Raw genomic sequence first — 26,570 nt, 5'->3', positions numbered from 1 at the left:
GGAAGCCGAGGGAATACATATATCATTGGTCCAAACATAAGATTTACAACTCTATCTATTTTCTGTATTCTGCATCCTTTAAATAGTAATACAAGATGAATCAAATCTGGAAAAAGGGACACAATAACAATACGAGATGATTTTCAACATCACATGAAAATTTAAGTTCCCAAAATGCCTTTTGAATTAATGACATTCACATTTCAGTCCAATTGTGCTTATTTGAAAATGATGCCTCACATGATGAGTTAAATGATTATTCGAGCCTGCTCACTGTCTGACGTGCCAACATCAGAAACCCCCCGCAGCACCGGGGGTTGTGACAGGCAGCCGACCCTTTCATCATGTGATGCTGCAGAGAGGAGGAAGCAGCACAGAGCTCTCACTCTGCCCTGACTTCTGAGGACCAACTCCTGTGCTGCTCGTTGGCTCTGGTTACCGGGGCAACACAGAAATAAACAGAAGACTCCAGTGTCGTGTTCCAGCTTTCCAGAGAGCCCCATGAAATAAACCACATTTGAGAGCATATACTGTGTTCAAGAGATTGCAGGGACACAAGCAAGACTTTAAAAAGAGGGTGGGATGTCTGTTGCCTGTACGCAAAGAACTAAGTGATCCATCTTCCCGGATATAGACGATCTTCGGCGGAGCTAGCCGGCTAACTATTAGCTCAGAGAGACGCCATTAGTTGGGTGAAAATCAGGCAGTCGCATCAGGTTAGAAGGGGAAGTAGGTCACAGTTTAGACCCATCTCCCTCACACCCGTTAGTAGACATTGATCAAAGTCAGATTCGCTTATGCTGTCGAGGTGTTTTTCTCCTGATTTTACCTGTTTTTCCAAAGTCGGAAGCTGATGTGAGCTACGCAGGACTTCAGTTCCGACGTTGTTAGCATTAGCAGCGCTAGCTTGATAACGCTTGTTTTGATAAAGGCGAGGACTTCTTTAATAAACTGCCAGCTATGGCGGCAGGGGGGACGGGCAGCAAAACCTACTCGTTCAAGGTGGTGTTGCTGGGGGAAGGCTGTGTGGGGAAGACGTCGCTGGTGCTGCGATACTGCGAAAACAAATTCAACGACAAACACATCACAACTCTACAGGTAAGACACCAGGAAGCTGCTGCTAAACCCGGGTTAGCTAGCTGGCTAACCTGCCTCAGCGCCGTGACAGTAAATGAAATGGTTGTTTTCTGGAAATCAAAGCAGAGGGCGGTGGAGGTGTTTTGCTGGGGTGGGGGTGTTTTGTGTAGCTGTCACTTGTGTGTGTGTGTGTGTGTGTACGCGTGTTGCGCAGCCCCAGCCGTCCCGGGAGAGCGGGGTTATTGCGAAATAGAGCTGGTGTTGTGGCTGGAACCGGAGCAGCCCGTCGAGCCTGAGATTATCCGGGGTGACGGAGGTGAAAGCCAAGCGTCCAGGGTTGTGCCAAGAAATACACCTCTGATACCAGTTTGTCTGATGCACAGCCATCACAGGGAGAACTGTCACAGACTGTTAATAATCAATGTCTCATCAATAATTAAATGTAGTCCTCGCCCTAAATTCTGAGCATTAAACCAACCGAGTGTCAGCACATCAAAGGCTTTCTGCAGTGATGGACACAATGCTGCTCTCTGTCTGCCCTAAGATGCCAATTATAAGGCTATTAATACTACTAATAAGCACTAAATTCTTGTTTCGGCACACATTTTTGAGATTCTGATGTTGAATGTAATATATGTTATTTATGACATGTGAACCTGAACTGGCCTCAGATAAGAGGAGATCAGTTGAGATACTACTCAATACTGTAGTACTCAGAGGGAAATACTGTACTTTTTACTTCACTACAGCTTTAGTTACTTTACAATTTAAGATTTCTGCACACAAAACACAGCAAGAGTTGATGAAATCTGATGTTTTGTTATAAATTAAACTACCCAACAGTCTATTCAAGTACAGCTGAAACGATTATTTGAACAGCTGATTCTTCTTTTTTCGCACTTATCGGCCACTATTTTAATAATTGATACATCGATTTATTTACAGTCTCTGCTTCCTGCTTCTCAAATGTGAGGATGTGATGCTTCTCTTCATTAAACTAAATATCTTTGGATTGATGATCGGATAAAACAAGCAACTAACAATACATCACTCTGGGCTGAGAGAGAAGAATTCAGAACAAATGAACTTTAGTTTCTTCAGGACCAACGAAACATAAACAAGCGTTGAGATTAAGTTCAGTTACACTTCACTGTTAAACCACATAATTATTATAACTGCCAAATAAAAGTTAAGTTTCAGTTTCACCTCCTCCTATTTCTCACCCACAGGTGCACACTGTCTATTTCTCTCTCTTTCCCTTTTCCTTCTCTCTTTATTAAACAAACATGCAAAACATGCTGTGGTTTCTCAAATATGAGGATTCCTCTGTTTTATATCTTTGTAAACTGAATGTTTTTTGATTTTGGACTGTTGGTCAGACAAAATAAGACATTTGAAGATGCAACATTTTCACTATTTTCTTGGCTTTTCATCGACTAAACAATCTAAAAAAACCAACAGATAAAACAAGTGTTAGTTGCAGTCTTAAAATAGAGAAAAGCTGATGGTCTCAAACAATGGAACTGAAATGAATTAGACAGACTGCTCAGGGTGTAACTTGTGTCCTGTATTTGTTTTTGTGTTTCACGTTTAGGGAACAGTCCAGAAATGCCAAGTGTTGACAGAAAAGTTTCGTAATGTAAACTGAGTCCGCACATTGGTTCATATCATTGTGAAAGTGGCCTTAGAGCTGAGAAAATGCTTTTAGTCTGAGTGTGTTTGCATATCTCATTTCAGGCGTGCTCAGAGGCTGCTGCTCTGCCAGTATGACTCTGTTTTGGTCGTTTTTCTGCTGCGCTCCGGTTACAAAAACCTCTCACTGACTTGAGAGATTTGAGGAGAAAGTAAAAGGGAAACTCCAGGAAGTGTGATGCAGCGTTTCCATGTGAGCAGCCAGTGATGGAGCATCAGTAATGACTTACAGCCGCTGTCACGGCATCAGTCCACCACTGTGTGTCTGGAGATCTCTGATTAGCTCCGAGCTTCGGTCCGATGTGGTTGTGTAAGCTGGCGTCGCACTCGAACACCGCGGAGGATCTGGGTTGCGTCATGAGCTCTTGCGTACTCGCAGTTTCTGGTGTTGAAGCTGGAGCCTGAAGCCAGACTTCACCCAGAAATCTGCTGCTTTTAATGTTCTGTTTGCTGTCAGGATGAAGTGGCTGCAGATGGATAACAATACTCAGTTACAAGTAAAAGTCCTCCATTCAAACATACTTAAATAAAAGTACAAAAGTACTGGCACCAAAATGTACTCTATACATTAGTTGGTTTATATTTTGTTTTGATAATTGGAATCTGCAAAGTTACTACAGCTGTCAAATAAGTGCAAAGTGGAAATACTCAAGTAAAGTACCTCTTAATTGTACTTTAGTAGAGTGAATGTACTTAGTTACATTCAACCACTGCCAACATATAGAGCAAGAAGTCCTTGCTGCCTGTCTGGAGTTGTTGAAAGGCATTCTGGGAAACGTAGGAAGTCCCCACTTGTGGCAGGACAGGTTGAGTGAGTGAAGAATTGAAGGAGTCTGATTATCGAGGTGTAACGTGTGTGTGTTTTTTTTGTTTTTTTTTGTAGTAATGAATGAAGTTTCAGCTCAGCTGTGTTTGTGTGACCCAGGAAGCAGAGGGGATGAATAATGTGTCGGAGCCCTCCAGGTCACGGTCACGTGCTCTTGAATGCTCCTCAGCTATATGTCTGCAGGGCTCAGACACCATTTACACTTACTCACATGTGACCTACAGAGGTGCATGATGGGATCACAGCTGGATGTTGGCACTGTTTGCAGAAGATAAAGGATCATTTTACTGCTGGTCAGAGAGAAATGTTCTGCTCTGCTTCACACAGAAGATGTTTTGCATGAATTCAGTTCAGGGTCATCTTCACTCACGAATCAAAGAGGGAACGGATGCACAGATTCTCCACAGATCTCTGCGTTAAAGGGAGCGTTAAATGAAGCGTCGTCCTGGATGAGGAGATCAGATGATGGAGGAGAAACTGTGGAGAAACATCTCCAGCACGAGCTCTGCATGATCAAACTGTCGGGGTTTGATCATGAGACTGTTCAGAGTGGAAAGTGGCTGTTTTTACATGTTGCTCTTCTCATCCAGGGTCTGAAATGCAGGTAGATCTTCTGTTTGGCGAGTAAATCTCTATATAAGATGTAGAAACACATGTTTTCACTGACCAGGAAGAAATCAAATCTGACAAGTAACTAAAGCTGTCAGACAAATGGAGCAAAAAGTACAATATTTGCCTCTGAGAGTAGAAATGTAACGTAGCAGAAAATGGAAATACTCCATTGTAATGTAAAGTACAAGTATCTTGAATTTGTACTTGTAAATGTACTTTACATTCCTCCACTGCTGTTTACTGTTACTGCTCTATATTTACTAATTATTTATTAACAGTACGTAAGCACATGTCAATCAATATTAAAACATTTCAGGAGGCAACGATGCAAATGAAATCATACAATTTAAGATAATACAAAAATAAAATGGAATAAAAAACAACCGAAACAATAATACGAGATAAAAACAATGAGGATAAAACAGATGAGACATGTTGGAAATAAAAACGTGTGATTCTGCAATAGACTAAACAAATAATTGATTCACCAAAAACAACTGCAAGTCGAAGCTTTTGAGCAGCGTTCAGCAACCAGCTGACCTTCAGGTCATTTCTCTTAATCTTGACCCTGAAACTTTCCCACTGAAACTTTCCCATAAATCAGGAAAACCTGGAGGGGAAAAACGTTTTCCTGAGACGGACTTTGACCTTTTGGTTCTTATCAGAGCTGCGTTCAACAAACTGTCGGCTGGAAACTCTCACAACTTGACGGATGTTCTGTGGCTCAATATAAGAAGTAGCTGAGAACTGTTTTACTGTTTCTCGGCTCGTATTGAATGTTTTATAGATAAAGAGGAACTTCTTTTACTTCTCAAACTGATATTTAAAGTCTGTCAGAGACTGAAAATATAATTATATTCTTATCTCCTCTCCTGCTTCCTCACTGCATCATCGTCCGCTTGTTTCTTTTCAACTTTGAAGCCAAAAAATTAAAATTATCTTATTGGTTTACAATATTATCTTGAGGGATATTTTCTACTGAGCAGTCAGTTTGATTTATTTGTTTTTACGACCAAAACAATTAAAGGATTCTTGTTTTCTGACACTAAATAATATCTTATGATCTTCAGTGGAATTAAAATGTACTTGAATGACCACAAAACAGCTCAGACAACCAACAACTTCTCACATGATGTCTTTTTATTCCATAATCATTAATTGATAGTACTTTGATTTCTTGTATACTAATTACTAAGATAGTATGTTTGTCGTAGTATGTTTAACTCCAGGATGAGCGTGTTGTGAATGAATTGGGGCACCGTGACTAAAGATACAGTAAAGATAAATCGTCTCGTCTTCACTGTGAACTTTAGAGTTACACCTACAGAAGAGAGAGAGCGATTTACATTCGGGCTCTTCTTCGATTTAACTTTCACGTCTGAGTTATTCAGGCGTCGCGTCGCTCCGGAGAGATTAAAAGTAAGAACGGCAGTATGTTAATCCCTCAGGTCCCTGACTAATAACCATCCAGCGGTCGTGAGGTCAAAGGTCACGCTGAAGATAATCATGTGAATGTTTAAGAATGTTATATCACTGCAGATCAATCTGTACCTGCTGAGAAATGACAAGAAACTGAAGTACAGAAATGCTAAAAGTGTGTTTTGAATCAGTGTCAGCGTTCTGCAGTTTGACGAGTGGAGACGGTTCACGTCCTGGTCCCAACGCCAAGACACAAAATGTTTATTTATATTACCGGCCGATTCGTCACTATGGCATTCTTCAGCTTGTCAGAGTGAGTGAAATAACTCTGTGCTTTCTATCATGTTGCCGTTATCGTCTGAAAGGACTCGAGGCTCGACTTCGCTTTGAAACACCCGAGCCTCTCATTTAGCCTGATTAATTATTAAGTTCTGATGATTATAATGACTGTGTCCTCCTCTTCCTCCTCTGCAGGCGTCCTTTCTCACAAAGAAGCTCAATATCACAGGAAAGAGAGTTAACCTGGCCATATGGGTAAGAGTCTGTGACGTGCTGCTAACGTGCTGCTGGTGTACAGTAAACTGGATGAATATATAAAGACGAGTTGTTGTTGTTGTTGTTGTTGTTTGTGCGCAGGACACAGCAGGTCAGGAGCGCTTTCATGCGTTAGGTCCAATCTACTACAGAGACTCCAATGGAGCCATCCTAGTGTACGACATTACAGACGAAGACTCCTTTCAGAAGGTAACGCTCAGCGTGACGCCATGTTTTTATCTTTTCCAACAAGAAGAAGCTGATGAAGTTCTGCTGATCCACAAAACTACGGGTTGATGTGAAACTTCTACTTTACTCTTTGAGTAAAACTATATATCTGACACATATTCTTCAAACTAAAGTACTGAAACAAAGTATTTGTGGTTACACTTTCATTGATTAGTCAATCAACAGAAAATGAATCGTCAACAGATTTGATAACTGATTAATCGTTGAGTTTATTTATTAAGCTACACCATCGGCCACTCTGACAGCAGCTTTGATGTCTTTGTAAACTGAATAAATCATTTCACCGTTTCTGACATTTTCTGGACTAAATGAATTGATTATTTGGGAAAATAAACAGCAGATCAATCGATAATGACAATAATAATTCGTTTCCAGCCCAGCAGATGTGAATTTTTGCTGGTTTTCTTGTGCGATATTGAAACTCTTCTTCCTCTCTGCTTTTATTCTCTCCTCCTCTTCTTCAGTATAATCCTCCTTTGTTTTGCTGTTGCAGGTGAAGAACTGGGTGAAAGAGTTGAGGAAAATGTTGGGGAACGAGATTTGTTTATGTATAGTAGGTAAGTTATCGTCACCTGAACACGCTGCTCCCTCAGTCGTTGTTATTCTTATGATTATTATTATTATTAATGAGTGCGATCATGAGCACAGTTTGTGTCCTCAGGAATGAAGTCATGAATAAGCCTCCGGACGTCAGCAGCTGCTTTGTTTCCATGTTTTCGTGTCGCAGACAGGAAATGTTTGCTTTGTTGCTGTAGCTTCTGAATATCAAGTTATTTGTCTGCTTTTGGCCTCATGAGGGAAAAAGTTTAACTGGATTATGTTGTTGATGTCCAGTTCATCGAGTGCTCGGACCAGTTCAGCCGGTGGGAGAGCTGCAGCTACAGAGGCTGCGGTCTGATAATGTGATTTTGGTGTTTTTGATTAATCAGTAAATCACATGAAGATCAGACTGATTTTCGGACAGTGAAGTTTGAGGCTGTGTTTTACTCTGAGCTGAGGAGGTGGATGTACCTTCTTCTGTAAATATAAATACTCTCCTCACTGCAAAGAGCGAGAGTCAGATGAGAAGATGTTCAATATGAAGCTACAGCCAGCAGCCGGTTAGCTTAGCTTAGCATAAAGACTGGAAACGGGGAAAAGAGCAGCTCCTCAAAAGCTCACTGATGAACATGTTACATCTCGTTTGTTTCATTTGTACAAAAACCAAAGTGAAAAAACAAGTTGTGGTTTTACGAAGGTCACGTGGAAGGAAACCAAGAAACAGTTTGGCACATAACACCCCGTAAATCCCCAGCTCAAGAGGAAATTATAGGGACTGAACGTCGGGACGGTTGATCATTTGTGTTGTCTGTCTGTGCCTTTAGATGGAATAGAAGTGTCCCAGCTTGTGTTGGTGTATTTTTATGATTGAATTAAAGATTCACTGAAGGCTTTTTATTCTCAACCGTCCCCTGAAGTGCCCGGACTCCTTATGCCACACGTTAAAACACATTTTCTGAATCTGTCTTTGTCTTCTCTGCAGGTAATAAAATTGATTTGGACAAAGACCGACACGTTTCAGTGGAAGAGGCCGAGAGGTGAGAACCAAAGAGGAAACGCACCGTGAACACTGAGCCTTGTTGCTCGGCCGTGACGATGGTGGTGATCTGGTGTTATCTGAGCATGCTCAGTACCCATCTTTCCCTCTGTTTCTGTGTAGTTATGCAGAGTCGGTGGGAGCCAAACACTACCACACATCAGCCAAGTTAAATAAAGGCATCGAGGAGCTCTTCCTGGATCTCTGTAAAAGTAAGACCTGAAACACACTTCACTGTTGACATCTCCTCAGATATGAACATGAGAGCCTGAAGTTATCAAGCTAATACCATGACGTTTTCACAAAGTAACCTTGACAACGGGACGTTTTTAAAGGGACATTATGATCTCTGTCGAGACCAAAGTGAAATTTTATTCCAAAAATAAAGATAAAGGATGTGTTTTTGTCACATCATCTGTTTATTTCTGGGTGCAGACATTTTGGAAATCCTCTAGTTTGCTTTAATACAAAGAGTCAGAGAAGTTTATTTATATGTATAACAAAACACAATAAAAAGTGCAGGATTAAAATCAACTGAGGGGGGAAAAAACAGAAAGTTCAGTCTGAAAACAAAACGTCATGTTCTCACTGCTGTTTGGGATTCATGTTACTGGGAGGAAGGAAGTTTAAGAAAGTAAACTTCAGTCCGTTTGGCTGCTGCTTAAAACCAAAGTTCAACATTTTGGGAAATAAATGAGTTAAATGAAACATAATCCACCGAAAACCAGCCAGGCTAGCTGTTTCCCCCTGTTTCTAGTCTTCATGCTAAGCTAAGCTAACCCGCTGCTGGTTATTTGTCGTGTGTTTTATCTTCAGGGATGATGGAAACGGCTCAGGCTGAGGAGAAGTTGAAGGGCAACGGAGCCAGCCAATCAGCATCGAGTAGGCGGGGCGTACAGATTGTCGACGACGAACCACAAGCCACGCCCGCCGGAGGATGCTGCTCTTCTGGCTAGCACACACACTTTTACACACACACACACACGCTTGCAGACATAATATTCACACACACATTTCCGAGTGTCTCTGTTCAGTCGTTCGGCTCTAAAATCCTAAAAGTAATCCAAAATGTTTCTGCTGTGTTCATTCAGCACCGCCTCTGCTGCTAAGGATCGTGGGAAATCATATTTAAAATGGCTTAATCATTGTTTCCTCCAAAATAAAAGTAAGTAATGATTACAAAGAGTGTGTTTGCAGCGATTAGAATTTGACAAAAATCTCATTTCAGCACTTTGATTATTATAAAAGAGTCTTAAACTGAAACGGCACCTCCGACCTACAGCTGTGTCTGTGTTTTTCATACTAAACAACGTTAATAAAAGAGTTGAATAACTTTGATGACATAAAATGGAGGCTCAGACTTCAACAGAGATTTATTTAGTTTTTTTTGGGGGGGGTCTTGAGGGGATAAAACATACAAACACACACTGTATAAACCTCCATCCATTAATCATCATATTTATCTGAAAATATAAACATGTTTCCTGTTCTCAAACCCAGAGGAGCGTCAGGCAGACAGTGTGTGGAGAAACGGCTCCGCCTGCTGGATTAAAGTCAAACTGCAGGAACATTAAAGGGCTCGTTCAGGTCTCCTCCGTCTGAATACAGTCAGTGAACTCTGCTGGAGATGGAGGCTTAAAGTTCTTCTGAAGTCAATGTGAGGCTTCGACAGTCTGAGCAGGACAAGAAAAAGTCCCTCACCTTTCAACTATATTTCATGGTCTTCCTCAGCGGTTGTAGTTTGCTCCGTTGTCATAGAGATAGCTAATCAACTGAGCTGTGCCTATGATAGGGAAATCATATTATTGAAATCAGATTATTTCCCTGTGACTCTCTGTGCTTCATCTGCTTAGGAAGGCCATGAGATGGTGTTGAAAACCCCGGAAAAGGTAGTATGGGGACCTTTGTTATTTTTTGTTGTGAACAGATTAAATCCACTTGATTTTGAGCTGTTGATTAACTCTGTTGTCCCACAATGCAACACAACGCGGACATTCAGAGTGAGTTTTGTGCTCGAAGACGAAGATGTTCTCTGACTGTTGGAGCCTCGTTTCAGTTTCAGCTGAACTTAATAAATTATTTTTACACAGAATGGAGGTTTTATTTTCCTCCATCTCAGACAGAGTTCTGTCTTCAGGCTGCCGTGGAGACGAGGGTCATCACGGCCGCCAGTGACACACAAAACGTGACGTGAGCCGGCTCGGCCTCTACTGAGCATGCTCTGTGCGTCCTGCTTCGCAGCTTACACGGCGGGGAATCGGGTGCAAACTTTGAACGCAGCTTTTCTTCGTACGTTAAAGCTTTGAACGCGTCCTTTAATCCAGTCGTTTTTAAATCATTCAATCTTTCAATCTGTCACTAAGAGGCAGGACTTCAGTTAGAGCTGCACACACCAGAAGAAAAACAGGATTTGATAAATGAATCATGAGAAGAAATCTGTTAAACCTGATTTTTGGTTGTTAAATTCAAATTTAGGGATAAAAAAAAGAAGAACTGACCAGCTAACATGTTAGTTAAAAGTAAATCAGAAACATTGATCCCAGTGAGTCTGTTCTGCAGTTTAACAGTTCAGATGATCTGAAACAGAAACACTGAAACATGTTTGACATTTTTGCTTAATGATCGATCGACTGATTAATCGACTGCTCTGTTGCTGTTGATCCAGCTTTATTTTCTGTAAATTAAAATATTGATGTTTGTTATTTTTCTATTCCTAAATTTGATTTGATTTTAACAAACATCTCAGTTTGCTAAAAAAGAAAAATGTGTCTTTGACAGTTGAAATATTCAGCAACAACATTTATTTTCAGTTATTTAATCAATTAATTCTATAAAAATGTCAGAACAAAGTGACAAAGAGCCGGAGATGACGTCTTCACATTGTTTGTTTTGTCCTTGAAACCCAAAAATATTTGAATTTACAAACATAAAACAGAGAAAAGCAGCAAAGCTTCACATTTCTGAAGCTGGAAACATCATTTCTGACATTTCTGCTTGAAAAACTTCAATTAATTCTCATTGTAATTAATTGATTGACTAATTGTTTCAGCTCTAGACATAATAATGGCTTTGTCAATATTGTGCAGCTGCTCCTTCATCCTCCTCTTCCTCTACATGGTTCTTAAAACACACACACACACACACACACACACACACACACACACACACACACACTCTGTTCTGTTGAAATAATACCGTGCATGTTTGATTTCTGTAAAAGGCTTCGTTTGTTTTACTTTTAAAAGAAATGGTAAATAAAAAAACTGAACAGCGAATATTTAATAAGTTATATTCACTTGGCGGTGATGGAAGTCTGTACATGAACAAAGTTTTCTGTGTACTCTCTACTGTGTACTTTTACTGTGTTTTCCACCAGGCCTGTAGCTCCATTAATCTCTGCTTACTGAAAAAAAAAAACTACGGTGACATTGTACAAAAAGAAAAAAACGCATTCGGGACGTTTTATCTGCCTTTTGGGAAAAATCGACGCACATAAAGAAGAGAAAGACGCTGTGCTGGGAAAACTAAAACGTGGTTGAAAAGGAAAACAAATCTGCGCACTTTTGGAAATGTAATTTTTTTAAACTGCTAGTGTCAAAGTGTTTTTGTAAAGATAATAAGAACAATTATAACGATTTACACAACGCATGGAGGTGTCGCACACATTGTCGTTCTTTCAAATGCACAATCACATTTTTACACGTTCACTCTTCTCTTCAAATGAGGTCTGACAGGAACAAAAGCATGTTTCAGCTTAAAGTGCATCCCTTCAGAGTAAAAGTCTGGTGATATTCTGTATTTTCCTTCTAGTCAACAAACCCCACAAAAAGACTCAAACCAGCAGTGAATGTATCTACTACCAAGTGTTGATATATATCTTATTAGTAGTAGTAGTATTAAAAACACATCAGGGAGCCGCACTGTAGTTTATCTGGACTCAGTCCCACACACACACACACACACACACCGTCCTGCTGCCACAAACACTCAGCAGAGCACCACATGTGGATTCATCCGCCGCTGAAAATAGTCCCCAACAAATGCACTATTTCCTGCTGTTAGTTTTTAAACATGAAACTATATATTTGTGAGGAGTTTTTAAAGATTGACGTCTTCAGCAGGAACCAATGGGCTGAGGGCTGAGAGCCACAGACAGGAAGTGAGACAGGAAGTGAGACAGGACTGAGACTGACTGGTTGATGTTTGGGACTTTTCATGGGATTTGTTGACAATAAGAAAAATACTTTTTAACAATCACAACAGATGTTTCAAACAGGACTGAAGGCTTATAGAAGTAAATACATCCATACTTGAATCTTTATTTAGTTTTTGGCATAAATCTATAACTGATATCAGTGATTGATTGGCACGGCTGACGTTATCTCATCACATAGTATTGATGCATGTATTGGTATCTTGGTCAGTATTCATTACAGTCACAATTTACAACATCAAAAAATGCTAACATGTTTAGCAGGTATAATGTTTATCATCTTGGTTTAGTGTGTTAGCATGCTAACAGTAACGAATCAGCTGTAAACACAGAGTCCAGCTGAGGCTGATGAACGTCATCAGTATAAACCGAAGTGTTGGACACATGAACATGTTGACCTGATGGTGGCGCTAGATGAAGAGTCAGAGGATCACCAGAGTTACTACAGTTCATCCTGAGGGGACCATGAAGGTCTGAACCACATCTCATCACCGTCCATCCAGCAGCTGTTCAGATGTTCCAGTCTGAACATTTCCAGAACGCTAGCTCGGATGAAATGAATATAAATCAAATATAATATTGGCCTCGAACTCAGTCAGCCTCAACTTAATAAAAACTTACATTTGAATAATTAAGTGTGACACTCGTGTTGGAAACTCCTCATTGCTCTTGTGGCCTCTTGCGGGGGTCCTGGCCCTCGTGTTGGAACCCCCCAGTATTTCACACAGAAGCTGAGTTTTATGGTTTTTATTCTGAGGTCATTTGGGGATCTACAGAATCAGCTCCCAGCAGAAGAATCACAAGAAACAAAGAAGAGATGAAACACTTCAAGAACATTTCCCTTTTCCAACTTTACAAACATTGACCTTTTTCTTCTTATAAAGTGACTTTTTGTTTTTCTCTTTTACACGTCATCATAAAAAAATAAACAACTCGTCTGAACCTCTCAGCTCCGTACAAAAGAACATGCTTTTAATTTCGCCTCTAAAGCTTCGTCAACACAGTGCTCGGTTTTCAAAATAAAAGCCCTTTTCAATGCTTCTGCCTTATCATTGAAAACATTCTGTTTTTCTCATCATGCTGTTTAACAGGGAAATGAGGATTATCAAGGGTTGTTTAACAGTATGGTTAATGTTGTAGGTGGTGACAGTAACAGAGAAAGAAAAGACCCACTCTGACATTCACTAAGAAACAGGATAGATGTATTTTTATAGGACATTAAAAAAGCAAGTAACTGAGGCCAGTGGTGGCCTCTACAAACGTACCACAGGTGGATTAACATCAGTCAGTCAGTCAGTCAGTCAGTCAGTCAGTCAGTCAGTCCAGGGTTGGGAAGAAGTTTTTAAGCTTCTTGCTGTCAAACATAACTAAATAAAATCAAAATATTCCTGTGGTTTATTTCAGTGCTTCTGCAGGGTAAACAATATAAACGGTTTCTGGCACTGATGGTTTTTTTAATCACCATCCCACAGGCCATTTGCTGTGGGTCTTTTTTTTATTTGCTCATTTTCTGAAACCAAATGAGGATTAAGAAGGTTTAAAAACAAGCTTTTCTTTGCAGAATGTGACAAGTGCAAGCAAGCTCTCCTGAAGTTACTGTGTAATTAATTAATGTGTAAGAAAGACCAGAGAGGATGTTGGTCAAGGTTCCTTTTTGTGCGATCACAAGAAAAACAATGATTGTGAAGTCTTATTCACTAAAAACCTTAAATTCAAACTTTTTTCTATGAAGTTTGGCTCTAATCTTTTTTGTACAAGCTTCTAAACTGCACAAACCTTTTTGCTTTTCAAAGAAATAAGAGATTAATCTCAGAACTTTTTGTTTTTCAAAAGGCACAGATTCTTTTTTGTACAAAACAAGTGACACTGAAACTCTCAAAATTTTTACTTTTAAAAATGTAGATGTTTTCAGGTCTTAACCAGAAGACGATAGGGCCACAATTCACAGAAGACTTTTGTGATCTTAAAGTGATCTGACTTCAAGCTGTTGTTTGATTTTATTTCTGTTGAAAAAACAAGTCTTGCTCACAAAAAATGTATACAGCTTGAGAAGTTTCCATAAAGCCAGATTCCTTAGAAAAAAGTCAGAATTTTGAGAGAGAAAACTAATTTGCTTTGAGATTGACATGAAATATTAATATATTAATCTTGTGATGTTTAGAAAACCTTTACAAACACGGTCCTCTCTGGTTGTAAGAAAACAGTCGATTCTGACAAAAACACAAGCCATCAGTAAGCCCCCCCCCCCCCACAGTACAAACCAATAAGATAATATTGTTGTTGCAGTCGACAATGAAACCCAGCGGTGGTTTTGTTACAGTTTCCAGGTCTCATGGAGCCAGCAGTGAGGACACAGTGACGTAAGACACTTTGGACATGCGGTCCTCTAATTGCATATATTGCCTCAAATTCAAGAATAAACAACTCGACTTCCTGAAACTGAACATCCAGCTTTCAACAGAAGACGAGGGGTTGTTGCTCCTCTAGTACGCCGGAGGGTTCTTCAGCTCCTGGTATTTGGGAGGAGACGGGGTGAAGATGGTGGGGACCGTCAGCAGGACGGTGGGTCTGTTGGGGTAACGCATCTGGTGGATGATGACGGAGGACAGGATCATGCCCAGCAGCTGGAGGGAAACACAGGAGGGTCAGTGAGCTAAGGTCTTCATCTTTGGCATCAGAGGGACGAAATGATGCGAATTAGGGATGCGATTAATCGATTAGTCGATCGACAGATAATTAACCGATGGCTATTCTGATAATCGATAAATTGTTCAGGATTTTTCGAGCCAAAATGCCAAAAATGTTCTCTTTCAGGGAAAATAATTGGCAGATTAGTGCGATGTTGATGGATATTGTTCGATGCACCACTATAGTGAACTGCACACAGCTGCAACCCCCCCCCCCCCACTGGGTTAAATGAACCCTTGTTTTGCAGGTTGTAGTATTCCCTGAATATATATTTATACACATGTTCTTTATGCTACATCTTTCAAAGCGATCTTTTACTTTGGAGCTATAAGTGTTTGTTTGAGCAGCACGTTGAACAAAACAGCAGCAGAAAGGTGTGTGTGTGTGTGTGTGTGACTCAGTGGGTGTCGGCGTTTAACTGTCACGTTCACATTTTTTTCACACACGTTTTCTGATACAGAACAACACGAGTGTCACTTGTTAAATTTAGCCTCCTGATTCATCAGCACCTGCGTTCGATCACGGTTGTATTAAAAGTACAATATTAATTCTCACCGCCAGCACAGCCAGAGTGAAGACCACACCGATTACGATGTCTGCCAACAGCAGGAGGTAGTGGATGACGATGGGGAGGCAGGTCTGCAGACGGAGGAGAGAAAAGGTCACTTTAGTTTATCTCCAGGTGTCACACACGTGAGTTCAAGCTGCTTTGAGTTAAAGGAACGTTTCGGCTGCACTGACCTTCACGTAGACGGACTTCGTGTTCCGCAGCATCAGAAGCTGGAAGAAGAAAACCGTCAGTCAGCCGCTTTAAAAACACAGTTCAGGAGGATGAAGAGTTTGTTTTAAACTCACTTTGTAGCTGACGGTCTGACACTTCCCCAGCATCGCCTCCGGGTCGCAATCACAGGAGGGGGGGGTGTTCCCCTCCCAGTCCTCGTAACTGAACAGCCCACAGCAGTGCAGCTAAACACAAGAGAAGAAGAAGAAATAAACAGAAGGGCTTGGCACGCTTGTTTTTAACTTTCATATTTACACACTGAGGCTTTGATGTAGATGGAGATCTGCTAGACTTCTGTTTTAAATGTAACCCGCTCGCTCCACACAGACAAACGCCATGTTGTTTGAACACACAAAGCACGCTTCTTTAACACCAGGAAGTGATCAATAATCAGTTGCTGCGAGCCGAGCTGGCGAGCTGTGAGGTCGTTTGCATGTTAGTAAAATAATCCTCTTCCTCTTGGCTGCACTTTACATCTCCGTCAGTCAGCCAGCCAATCAGACGGCCCGGCTCACACCTGGCTGCCCTCTGAGGAATTCTGGGAGTGGAAACTGGTCCGTCAACATCAGCTTGTGAGCTGGAAAGTAAACATCTGCCTCCTGACTGAGTTCAACAGTAACACAGCTCACACTCTGCAGTGTGTCTGAGGAATATATAATATATTGAAATATATAGTGAGGTCAGCTGTGAGCTTGTATTTCAGTTAGAGGACAATATAATATTTGTATAACAATATGCATCTTTGGATTGTGTCTAACCTGCAACAACATGCAGGCAACACCATTTTTCTTTGTCTTCTCCCGACAACAGCAACACACTTTAATTTACACCCTGCAGCAGGTGTGTGTGTGTGTGTGTGTGTGTGTGTGTGTGTTACCTTTGCCTGCAGGGTTTCAGCCATGTTCTTCACCTCATCTGAGGCCTGGTCCAGAGGCAGCAACTCGCGGAACTTGTCCTCCAACTTGCCCTCCAGCTACAAAACACAGAGAATTATTATTAAACTGATAATCAACACTTCAACTTCCCAAACAGGAAGTGCTTCATACGGTTAGTGATGGTCCTCTCCTAATCAATCATACGTGGCATTTATGATTCATGGATATAACGCCACCTATATTCAAAGAGGTATATTGCAATTCTAACTCCGCCTGTGATGTCTTGGCCGTCCCTGAGGCCCCCCCAAAACAGGTAGTTGAAAAACAGATGTTGTTGCTCAGCTGGATGTAAAGGTGCATCTCTGGCATCTCTCTTGGCAAGGTCACTGCAGGGAGTTGAACCCTGCCTCAGTGCACCAGAGACTTTTTATTTTCATGGCTGAAATGTTTTGAAAAGCAAAACCTGCATCACATTTGGTTTGTGATCAATGTCACGCGACCGAGATTCCTTCCTTTATAGTTAGATGCTAAAGCTAACCTAACATTTCCTGCTGCTACACATTAAAAGCCCTCAACCGGTGAAACATGGGGTGGCTTTTATTGACAAGCAGCCACAGGAAATGCAATGCATTTGTACGTTAGAGAGTTGATGTGTTTTTTTCATCCTGTTGAGATTATAGTTCTGGTTGTTCAGCTCAAAAGACAACAGTGCTGAAGAACCTGAACCGTTTACCATTAAATCTGGTAAACCTCTTCTCCTGAATGCAGTAGGGCCGACAGTAGGACCGACAGTAGGGCCGACAGTAGGGCCGACAGTACGGCCGACAGTACGGCCGACAGTACGACCGACAGTACGACCGACAGTACGACCGACAGTACGACCGACAGTACGACCGACAGTAGGGTCAGGGCTGTTACCTCGGGGCGGATGGTGGCGGCGGGGATCCCAGCTCGGAGCATCATCATACTTCCAATAACCATACACACCAGGAACTGCAGAGGAAGACAGGAGAAGTCCATAACCACAACTGCACAATGATGCCTCAATAATCAGTTAAGTGTTCATTTTCAGATTTGCTAATTCAGCGTATCCCCTCGTCAGATATCAGGTGGAGGAGGGCTACATACAACATATATAAAAATGTAAACGGTGGCACTTTTTAAATTGGCTGCTATCAGTTTTAGAGGGGAAATGAAATGTTAGACAGGAACCTGCTGCTCACTATGAACCAGGCAAAGATCTTTTTAGATTGTGTCGTTATCAACAGCAGCAGATTTCCTCTTTTTAAGTCGGTTTCAAGAAAATTAAGTCAGTAAGTTTCCAAAACTCTTGTCTGATTTTCCCGGACGTCCTCTTTTCTTCTGAAGTTTCATCATCCTGTGCAGCCCATGTGTCCGCTGATTATTTGTACTCACCACGATCAGGGACACTTTGCTCTCCTTGTGGGCCCCATAGGCTCCCAGGATGGCGATCACCATGGTAACAGAGCCCACGACGTAGAGGATGATGAGGCCGGCGATCCGACCCTCCAGCTGGGGGCAGAAGGGGTGATTGACAGGTTAATATTTTAGTTTTTTTTAAGACAAGGAGCTATTTCTTTTGCTTGTAAACACGTTTGTTCTTACATTTTCTCCTCCATTAATGTTGGTGAAGACCTGAGACAGCAGAGCGAGTGCGATGATGACTCCACCAATAAACTGAAACAAAAAACAAAGTTTGATCAGATCAAACAACTGAACACAACACAAATAAAAGCGCACAGGAAGTGTCACCACGCCTCGCTGTGGTAAAAGTCCATAAAATCAAATGTCAGAAAATAGTTTCTTTAAATCCAAGGTGGCGACTTAAGATGTCTTTTTAAATGATTAATCAATTATCAAAGCAGTCCATTAATACATTTCTCACTGTGAAATTGTAAAACTTTTGCTCAGTCTACTGGTTCTTTAAAAAACAATCTGATTACAATATGTCAGTCAAATTTTAACATCTGCGTCACAAATCCAGCACCAGCATCTGTAATCTGCACTTTGCAAAACAAAACTGTTGGGAGGGGGAAAACCAGAAAAAGAGGTCTAGGTCCTGTAAACGAACACCAGGGGCTTTTACTGTGAAAAACGTCCAAACTAAAGCTCTCTGCAGAACAAAACAGCTGCTTTCTATTATATGTGACTGTTGTTTGGCCTTCAGACTGACTGGAAACCAGCAGAGACAAAAACAGCAACGAAACTCAAACAAAAAAGTACATGATTCAACGACCGCGACTATTCTGATCATCTTCCAAAACACACTAAACATTTGATGGTTCCGGCTTCTTTCTTAATCAATGACCATCTTTAATGGCAGCCCAAAAGACCACAAACATATGAAATGACCTAACAATTCTTAAAATAACACGATAAAGCTGGAAAAAGTATTAATGCTAAAAGAAATAAACATTAATAAACATAACGGGATGATTTCCTACAAAAAGCACCAAACTAAGTAACTTTAAACAATGTCCGGGGAAGCTTTAAAAACACTCGGCGTTAAATAGAAATACTTAAAATACTTAAATACTTAAAACCCGCTGAGAGAAATGTCAAAGTGTCGCGTTTAACCCGAGCGGCCCGCCACACTCCGACCGCCTCTACGCACTTTTTATTCCCGGAGAACACCTGAGGGAACCGCAGGGACGGCGGCCATTTTTAACGTCTGTCAACTCACCGCGAAGAAGACGTTGAAGATGGTGAAGACGCCTTTGAGGCAGGGGTTGACCCGTTGAGTCATGTTCAAAGATGAAAACACAAAGTGTGTCTGTAGTTCCGAGGAGATCAGACTGCAGCAGCAGAACAGAGTGAGGGGGGGACAAGCGGGTGGGCTGCTTTTAAGTGACAGGAGCCCGGCGGGCGGCAGGGCGGGGCTTCCAGTAAACAGTGAGCGAGGAGGAGGCGGCAGGGACGTTCGATATGGAGACTTCCGGCGGCGGTGTATTGAATCGGAGGAGGGCGGGGAGAAGGAGAAGGGCCTCATTCCGGGAAAACAAATGGAAAATCCCCATTCTTCCGACTGTGCGCGTGTTTGGGTAAGAGTGCAGGTCTCTGTCGGGTTTGGGGCGGCGGGCGGAGTTATGTCCAGGCATGAATCCCCTTAAAAATCCAGATCCCGGAAATGACTTCTTTTACTTGCAGTAAACTCTTGTTAAAATGCCAGCTAAACAAAATACAAATACGAAATACATGAAGTACAAGTTTGTAGTACTTACCTGCATTGCCACTTGTACTTTGTTTCATTGCAAGAGGAAATATTGTACTTTTTACTGCACTACATTGCAGTACATTACAGATTTTTTTTATTAATACAAAATATATCCAACAAATAAATTAGGATGTGTTCTTATAGGTTAGAATAGATAAGTATTTATTGATCACCAGGGGGAAATTCACAAGCTACCCAGCAGTATATAAAGGAATTAAAAGTAGCTGCACACATGACTGCATGAATAGTTATAATATAGTATTCTATACATACTATATGTATAGTATGTGTGATAATAAGTAGTGAAACTGATTAGAAAGGACGGAGAGATAAAGAGCAAAGTGTGAGGGTGGAGACAAAGAGAGAGGAGAGGGATCATGTTAAACCAGGTTTGAAGGGAAAACATGGATCAAAATACCACTGTGGTTCTGTGGAAACCCAGTAACTCTAACTAGTTCCTCGTTTGTTTCTGGAACATGTGGGAGATATGAGGTTTCCATGTGGGGAGGCATGCAGAGACTCAGTGCAGAGGAATGTGATTAACTAAAGCTTCAGGAGACGAGCTGCTGGCAGCTCAAACACAAGCGCTGATTCTTTGAAATAGTGAAAAAGGGATCTGTTGGTGTGTTGCTTCACCAATGTCTCGCTCTTGTCTTTCCTCCTGTCAAAGGAAATGATTCATGTATATTTCATTTGTGATGACGCATGTGCAGATTAATATCTTCAGAGGTTACAGTCACACAGTTTGGCACTGCCCTGTTTTGAGCTAAATGCTAACATTAGCATGCCAACGGACTCACAGTGACAACGCTAACATGCTGTTTAGCAGGTATAATGTTTACCACTATCACCAGCTTAGTTTAGCGTGTTAGCATGCTAACATTAGCTGATTAGCAGTAAACACAAAGTCCCGCTGAGGCTGATGGGAATGTCATTAGTTCTACTGGTATTTGGTCATAAAGCAAACTGAAATTTTGACCTGATGATGGCGCTAGATGAGAAGTCAGAGGATCACCAAACAATTTCAATTCATCCTGAGGGGACCATGAAGGTCTGAACCACATTTGATGACAAACCATCCAATAGTTGTTGAGATATTTCAGTCTGGACCAAAGTGGGCCGACTGACAGACTGACATCACCATTCCCAGAAAAACAACAGGGCCAACCTGCAACTGCTGTTATTCATTTTAATTTACAAGCAACTCTTTTGACAAACAAGCCCAAATTCACTTGCGTAGACATGACAGCCTTGGACAGAAACCCAAGCAGGGGCATTGTGTCCTCTGACTGGTGTATTTCAATCAGATGTTATATAACTGGACTGGAAGGCACAGAGAATGCTGCCATTATCCGAACAGAACTGCATAATACTGTCGTCCCTCTGAACATAAAACTACTTAACATTAACAGTTTGTTGTTGTTGTTTTGGAGGAAGTGAAGCAAATCAACTCTTTATTTCCTTATTCATGTTGTTGAAATGTATCTCGCTCTTCCTAACGAGGGTAAACATCATGCTTTTGACTCTCGGCGGTCCTTGACGTGCATTAACAGTCCAGCCGTTTTCACTGCGTCCTGGCTTCCCCATCATCAAGGTACCATTAAAAGAAAAGCAGAGGAATATTTTGGAGATTTCTGCATCATGGTTTGGTTGTGAAAGTGATGGCTGCCTACTCTGTCAGGTTGTACAGCTGCTGGTAGGCAGGCGGGTGGTCGATGAACATCACTGGCACAGACAGCGGCGTGTTCGGCCTGTTGGAGGTGTTGAACATCTGGTAGATCATCAGTGAAGAAAAAACTAAGCCAAATATCTGCAGGGAAACGGACATTTTTCACTCGCTAGCATGCCTGCTAATCCTCTTCTAATCCTGTCTGACTTACATGTTGTATCTTGTTTACTGGTAATTTGACACCACAGCAACTACAGGATAGTTGTCTCTATGCTAACAAATTGTAAAAGTTTGAAATGAAGCCATAACTAGTTAGCTTCAGTGTCTTCACCACTCTAGTCAACAAAAGCCATCTTACTCTTGAATGAGATGGAAACTAACAAGGTGCAACATGTAAATCAGTTCCAAACTGAAACCATCTCCTCATCTGACTCTGAGTAAGAAAACGAGAGGATTTCCAAAAATATCAAAGCATTCAGTAAAATATTTCTTTAACTTTTGGCTGTTCTCTGTCAAGCTTAGAGAAAACATATCCGATTGTTCATTCTACATTATTTTTGCGTATTCTTTTTGGATTAAAAATCAAGACATCCAACTCACCGCCAGGACCAGCAGAGTGAAGACTACGATCAGTGTGATGTTAGCATGTGTTGTAACAGAGTCCAAGATGATGGGGAAGCAGTTCTGTTGATGGGAGGAGGCAGAGAAACCTCTGTTCACCCAAATTACAGAAACACATATTCTCCCTTCCCCCTGGTGGTGTCTAATGAGTATAAATGACACCAAGTAGCCTCCACATGCTCTCATTGCTTCACAGGCATTATAACATGATGACACGGTTAATATCACAGTGGTTTACTGGTGATGACGTCTGTCCACTGACCTGTCTGAGGACGGACTTCTTCTGCCAGAAAAGGTTCAACAGAAAGTTCTGGAAGAGGAAGCAGAGAGAGACTCAGTAGCCTGATTGTGTTCACGTACTTCTATCTTAGTGAGAGGACTTTTAAAGTTTGTATATTTTGCCGTCATTTCTTTAAGAGCTGTTTGAGGGCTAAAAGGTTAGAATTACGGTTCAGGTTTAGACTAGTATCCTTTACACTAATCAGTGGCAGATTATTTGACATTACCTGAGTTTTCTGCGCTTGTAGCAACTAGTAGCTGGTATGAACCTTTGTATACTGTTATCACTTTTAATGTCTTTAATTGTAATAATAATAATAATAATAATAATAATTATCATTGTGTTTTATTGTGCTGAACTGTATTTTGTTTAGACAAAGTTATTGTACGACTGCTTGTGTTCAAACAGTTTGGCTTCTTTTGTTAAAAGGAAAAAAATATTTTGTAGAAAAACATATTTCTCACAGTCTGATACTGAAGAAAGGATTGTTTTGGTATCAGTCCTGAAACTCAGGTATAGTATTTCATGTGTTAATACTCACTCTGTAGCTGACCGTCTGACACTGGCCCTTCGTCTCCTCCTCCAGGTTGCACAGACAGGACTTGGGGATGTTCCCCTCCCAGTCCTCATGACTGAACAGACCACAGCAGTGCAGCTAAACACAGGAGAAGAAGAGCTAGCGCCCCCTACAGGCTGCAGTGTTCATTACACCCCACAGAGCAGAGCAACATACTGATGATTCATGTTTTAACACACACATTGATATCCTTCATCTCACCTAACTCTTAGAAAGACAGCAGATAAGCGTATCTCCCAAAATGATATTTTAATGTGAAAATACACACTTCTGTGTTCATTCTGTGAGTGTGTGAGCATCTTACTGATGTCTGCAGAGCTTCAGCCTGATTCCTGATGTCGTCTGAAGCCTGATCCAGAGGAAGAAACGAGCGCCACCTTTCCTCCACCAGACTCACCAACTATAAACACACATCACTAATGAAATGCAAGACACTGGAAAATGATAATCAGGAGGCGTTTGCATTTTAAATCAATCAATTTTTGACACTTATCTGGACACTTTATTTTAGACACTGCACTGTTTATTTATCTTATCTTTTTATTTTTTTTATTTTTATTCTTATTTTTCCTTTTATATTCTACATATTTGTTGTCAAAACAATAGCACCTTCAGACCACGGCAAATTCCTTGTAATGTATGTTACTTGGCAATAAACAGTTTCTGATTCTGATTAATTCAGTTACTTAATAAGTCTATGAAAAAAGTGAAAAATGCTATAAAACTAAAACCTTTCTTTTAAATTGAGGTGTCACAGATAAAAGGCCAATCTGTATGTATTTTTAACTTTGAGTTATTCAGTTTTAACTAAAGACTTGAAGTTATGGATGAAAAAATGCCTTTTGTGTGTTTTCTATCTGATCATAAGTGAAAATGAAAGACTATTTTTTGTGTAACAAAGAAATCAAATGTTCTTCCACATTGTTTCAAGCCTAATGTGAAAGTATGATAACTTCACTTTGATTTGTGCAAATATTGCAATTTTGAATAAAGCTGGATCATAAGGCACTTTGAATGTTCACTTATTTGACCATATTTGAGTTACTGTGGCAACACATGTATGCTAATATAATTCTATCAAATGTACGACAAAAAAGAGCAATAAGAATTACAAATGAGGCAGATTCAAGAGATCATACCAACAGAGTTTATCAGGTCAGATTTAGTGGAATTAAAAAGCTATAAATAAGACTGCTGTGTTAAGACCAGGTGATGATGATCACAGCATGAAATGTCTTTCAAATGTAAAAAATGGAGAAAAACTGGATTTAATTACCAAAGCTATTCAAATACTATTCATATTAAGTGATTGAATGACAGGTTCCCAGCTCTTTGTGTAATCTTGTTAGAGTCAGGACAGGGAGTTTGGTGGAGACTCTCTGGCCTGTGTGTTTATATGTGTGCGTTACAAACAGTCAGGGTTGTTACCTTCGGTCGGGCGACGGCAGCGAGGACTCCAGCTCGGAGCATCAGCCCAACTCCAATGAGCACACACACCAGGTACTGCAGAGGACAAGAAATCCAAACCAACTGCATCAGAAACAAATCAGATCAATGCAGATGGTTTCGGTTTCACTTGCTGAGGTTCGGAGGTATCCGTCTCTGAAATGTCTCACAGCTTGAACATCTACAACAACATCTCTCTCCAGAAAGAGAGAATCCACAGAACATGCTGTCTATTTCTTCTGGTACAACGGGAAGAAAGAAATGTTTGTTTCATTTCATCTGGGTTTTTGTTCCATAAAAAATAAAATATTTTCAATCAATTAGAAATAGAAAATGAAAATAATATTGGCCTAATATTATTTTACATAGTAAAACACGTGTCAGGAAGTCTGATACAGGTTATAACTCAGTTTGGACCAAATATGTCGTTGCTGCGTGTCTCCTTGTAGGACAGTGCTGTATATTCATGGCTACTTGACATGAGAAAAAGTCTCTGGAGTTTCTGCTCACCACAGTCAGAGCCATCACTTTCTTCTTATGGGCTCCATATGCTCCCAAGATGGCGATCACCATGGTAACAGAGCCACCGATGTAGAGGACGATGTGACTGGTTGTCTGAACTTCCAGCTGGATAACAGAGAGTTGATTGGCCGGTTAGCGCTGTGTAATAAACTTGTGTGTGTCTCCAGTGTTATCTGGTGTTTCTGTCTTACATCATTTCCTCCATGCAAGTCGTCCAGCGATGGAGACAGCAGAGCCAAGTAGACGACGATGACGAGTCCACCGACTACCTGTAACATGACAAGACAGCAGGAAAACTACCACAAACTGTAGGAATATGAAAACATGTGAAACTATATTTTCTACTTCTGCTTATTGGCGTGAATTCTGATAACGGGCTTGAAATCATCAGACTCATGAGATGGAAAGACTTCCTATTTCCTTCTGTTTGTTTGATAAAAACTACAGCGAGCAGCTGTTTTTAAACATGAAACTATATATTTGTGAGGAGTTTTTAAAGATTCACGTCTTCAGTAGGAACCAATGGGCTGAGAGCTGAGAGCCACAGACAGGAAGTGAGACAGGACTGAGAGACGGACTGACAGGTTGTTGGCTCTTTTCATGGGATTTGTTACATATGTAGGTGTGTGTGTGAGAGCATGTATATGTGTGTTTATATACATATTTGCCTTGTTTCTGCTTTTCTGTTTTAATCTTTTAGAATCACTTTGAACTGTATTTGTATAAAATTGAGCCTCGAGGTGAAACAATTACTTGATTAACTGATTAGTTGATCGACAACATTTTTTTCTTTTCAAGCAAAAATACATAAAAAAATGCCAAAACGTCCCTGGTTCCAACTTCTCAAATGAAAACTTTTGCTGCTTCTCTTTGTTATATAACATTGTGAAGTGAATATCTTTGGGTTTTGGACTTTTTGTTGAACAAAACTTGACATTTGAAGACATCACCTTGGACTCTGGGAGGTTGTTACAGGTATTTTTTTGCTATTCTGTAATAATCATTAGTTGCAGCCCTAATAGTACTACACTTGAACTATGTCACAGCTGCAAAGTTTCAGTTTACACAGTTTACAGTTTAAGCTCAGGGCTCCTGGCAGTCACAATGCAGCTCATCTGTAATGTTTTCCATTCATCAAACTGACCGTGAATCAGGCAGTTTGACACACAGTGAGTCACAGAACTGGTTAAAAACAAACATGTGAATCAATCAATAACACAGATTCAGTGAAATGCAGAGCTATTTAACATGTTTTTTTGTTTAAATCCTGACTCATAAATGCACCTCATATATTTCACCAGCAGAGGTCCTTCATTTTCTCTGTTTGGCTGCAAATCCTCATGAGTCATCATCACAGTTCTCTTTCAGCAAAAGCTTCTAAAGATAAATGAAGCCCTTTTCTGCTTTAAAATCCAGTTACTCACCACAAAGAAGATGTTATAGCTGATGACGAGATGACTGAGACAGGGGTTAACCGGAGTCATGCTGCTGCTGGTTGAAGCAGAAAAACATGAACATGTACAGTGATGTTGGTGTGAGTTGACTGTTGTTCGGAGCAGACAGTGAAAGTGAAGCGAGGAGTCGGGGAGAGCTCGACGATGGGCAGGGCTTCCTGTGAATGATGGGAGGTTTAGGAAGCTAGATAATAAATAAAATACTCAAATATCATAAGTGATTA

At 40.8% G+C, this 26,570-nt stretch overlaps 2 protein-coding genes across 2 annotated transcripts; one reads left to right on the top strand and one right to left on the bottom strand.

Moving 5' to 3' along the window:
* Positions 1–693: 693 nt before the first annotated feature.
* rab21 (RAB21, member RAS oncogene family) lies at positions 694–11,633 on the top strand. The gene is made up of 7 exons (XM_070929157.1): positions 694–1,098; positions 6,101–6,160; positions 6,263–6,370; positions 6,903–6,966; positions 7,932–7,986; positions 8,109–8,197; positions 8,802–11,633. Exons 1-7 carry the CDS (start codon positions 961–963, stop codon positions 8,939–8,941), a joined length of 654 nt encoding a protein of 217 aa, XP_070785258.1. The 5' UTR covers positions 694–960; the 3' UTR covers positions 8,942–11,633.
* A 1,297-nt stretch (positions 11,634–12,930) lies between these two features.
* LOC139305375 (uncharacterized) lies at positions 12,931–26,376 on the bottom strand. Its single transcript, XM_070929348.1, has 18 exons — positions 26,317–26,376; positions 25,084–25,161; positions 24,881–24,997; positions 24,353–24,427; positions 23,229–23,324; positions 22,889–23,002; positions 22,330–22,377; positions 22,047–22,130; positions 21,451–21,587; positions 19,247–19,547; positions 18,169–18,240; positions 17,959–18,075; positions 17,461–17,535; positions 16,545–16,640; positions 15,742–15,852; positions 15,628–15,666; positions 15,442–15,525; positions 12,931–14,822 (listed from the first exon to the last, which is right to left on the bottom strand). Exons 1-18 carry the CDS (start codon positions 26,374–26,376, stop codon positions 14,682–14,684), a joined length of 1,845 nt encoding a protein of 614 aa, XP_070785449.1. The 3' UTR covers positions 12,931–14,681.
* Positions 26,377–26,570: the final 194 nt, after the last annotated feature.

The sequence above is a fragment of the Enoplosus armatus genome, chromosome 22 (genome assembly GCF_043641665.1).
Source record: "Enoplosus armatus isolate fEnoArm2 chromosome 22, fEnoArm2.hap1, whole genome shotgun sequence".
Lineage (NCBI taxonomy): Eukaryota > Metazoa > Chordata > Actinopteri > Centrarchiformes > Enoplosidae > Enoplosus > Enoplosus armatus.
The sequence above is the reverse complement of the archived record's forward strand: the minus strand, read 5'-3'. Positions and strand labels throughout refer to the sequence as shown.

What these genes read in the sequence shown, in the direction of transcription:
- rab21 (XM_070929157.1), top strand. Translation starts at nt 961, where the DNA reads ATGGCGGCAGGGGGGACGGGCAGCAAAACCTACTCGTTCAAGGTGGTG. An exon ending in AACACATCACAACTCTACAG is followed by an intron (nt 1,099 to 6,100) that starts GTAAGACACCAG and finishes CCTCCTCTGCAG; the next exon opens with GCGTCCTTTCTCACAAAGAA. An exon ending in ACGAAGACTCCTTTCAGAAG is followed by an intron (nt 6,371 to 6,902) that starts GTAACGCTCAGC and finishes TTGCTGTTGCAG; the next exon opens with GTGAAGAACTGGGTGAAAGA.
- LOC139305375 (XM_070929348.1), bottom strand. Translation starts at nt 26,376, where the DNA reads ATGACTCCGGTTAACCCCTGTCTCAGTCATCTCGTCATCAGCTATAAC. An exon ending in AGAAGTCCGTCCTCAGACAG is followed by an intron (nt 22,131 to 22,329) that starts GTCAGTGGACAG and finishes TCCCATCAACAG; the next exon opens with AACTGCTTCCCCATCATCTT. An exon ending in TCTTCAACGTCTTCTTCGCG is followed by an intron (nt 18,241 to 19,246) that starts GTGAGTTGACAG and finishes TTTTTGTTTCAG; the next exon opens with TTTATTGGTGGAGTCATCAT.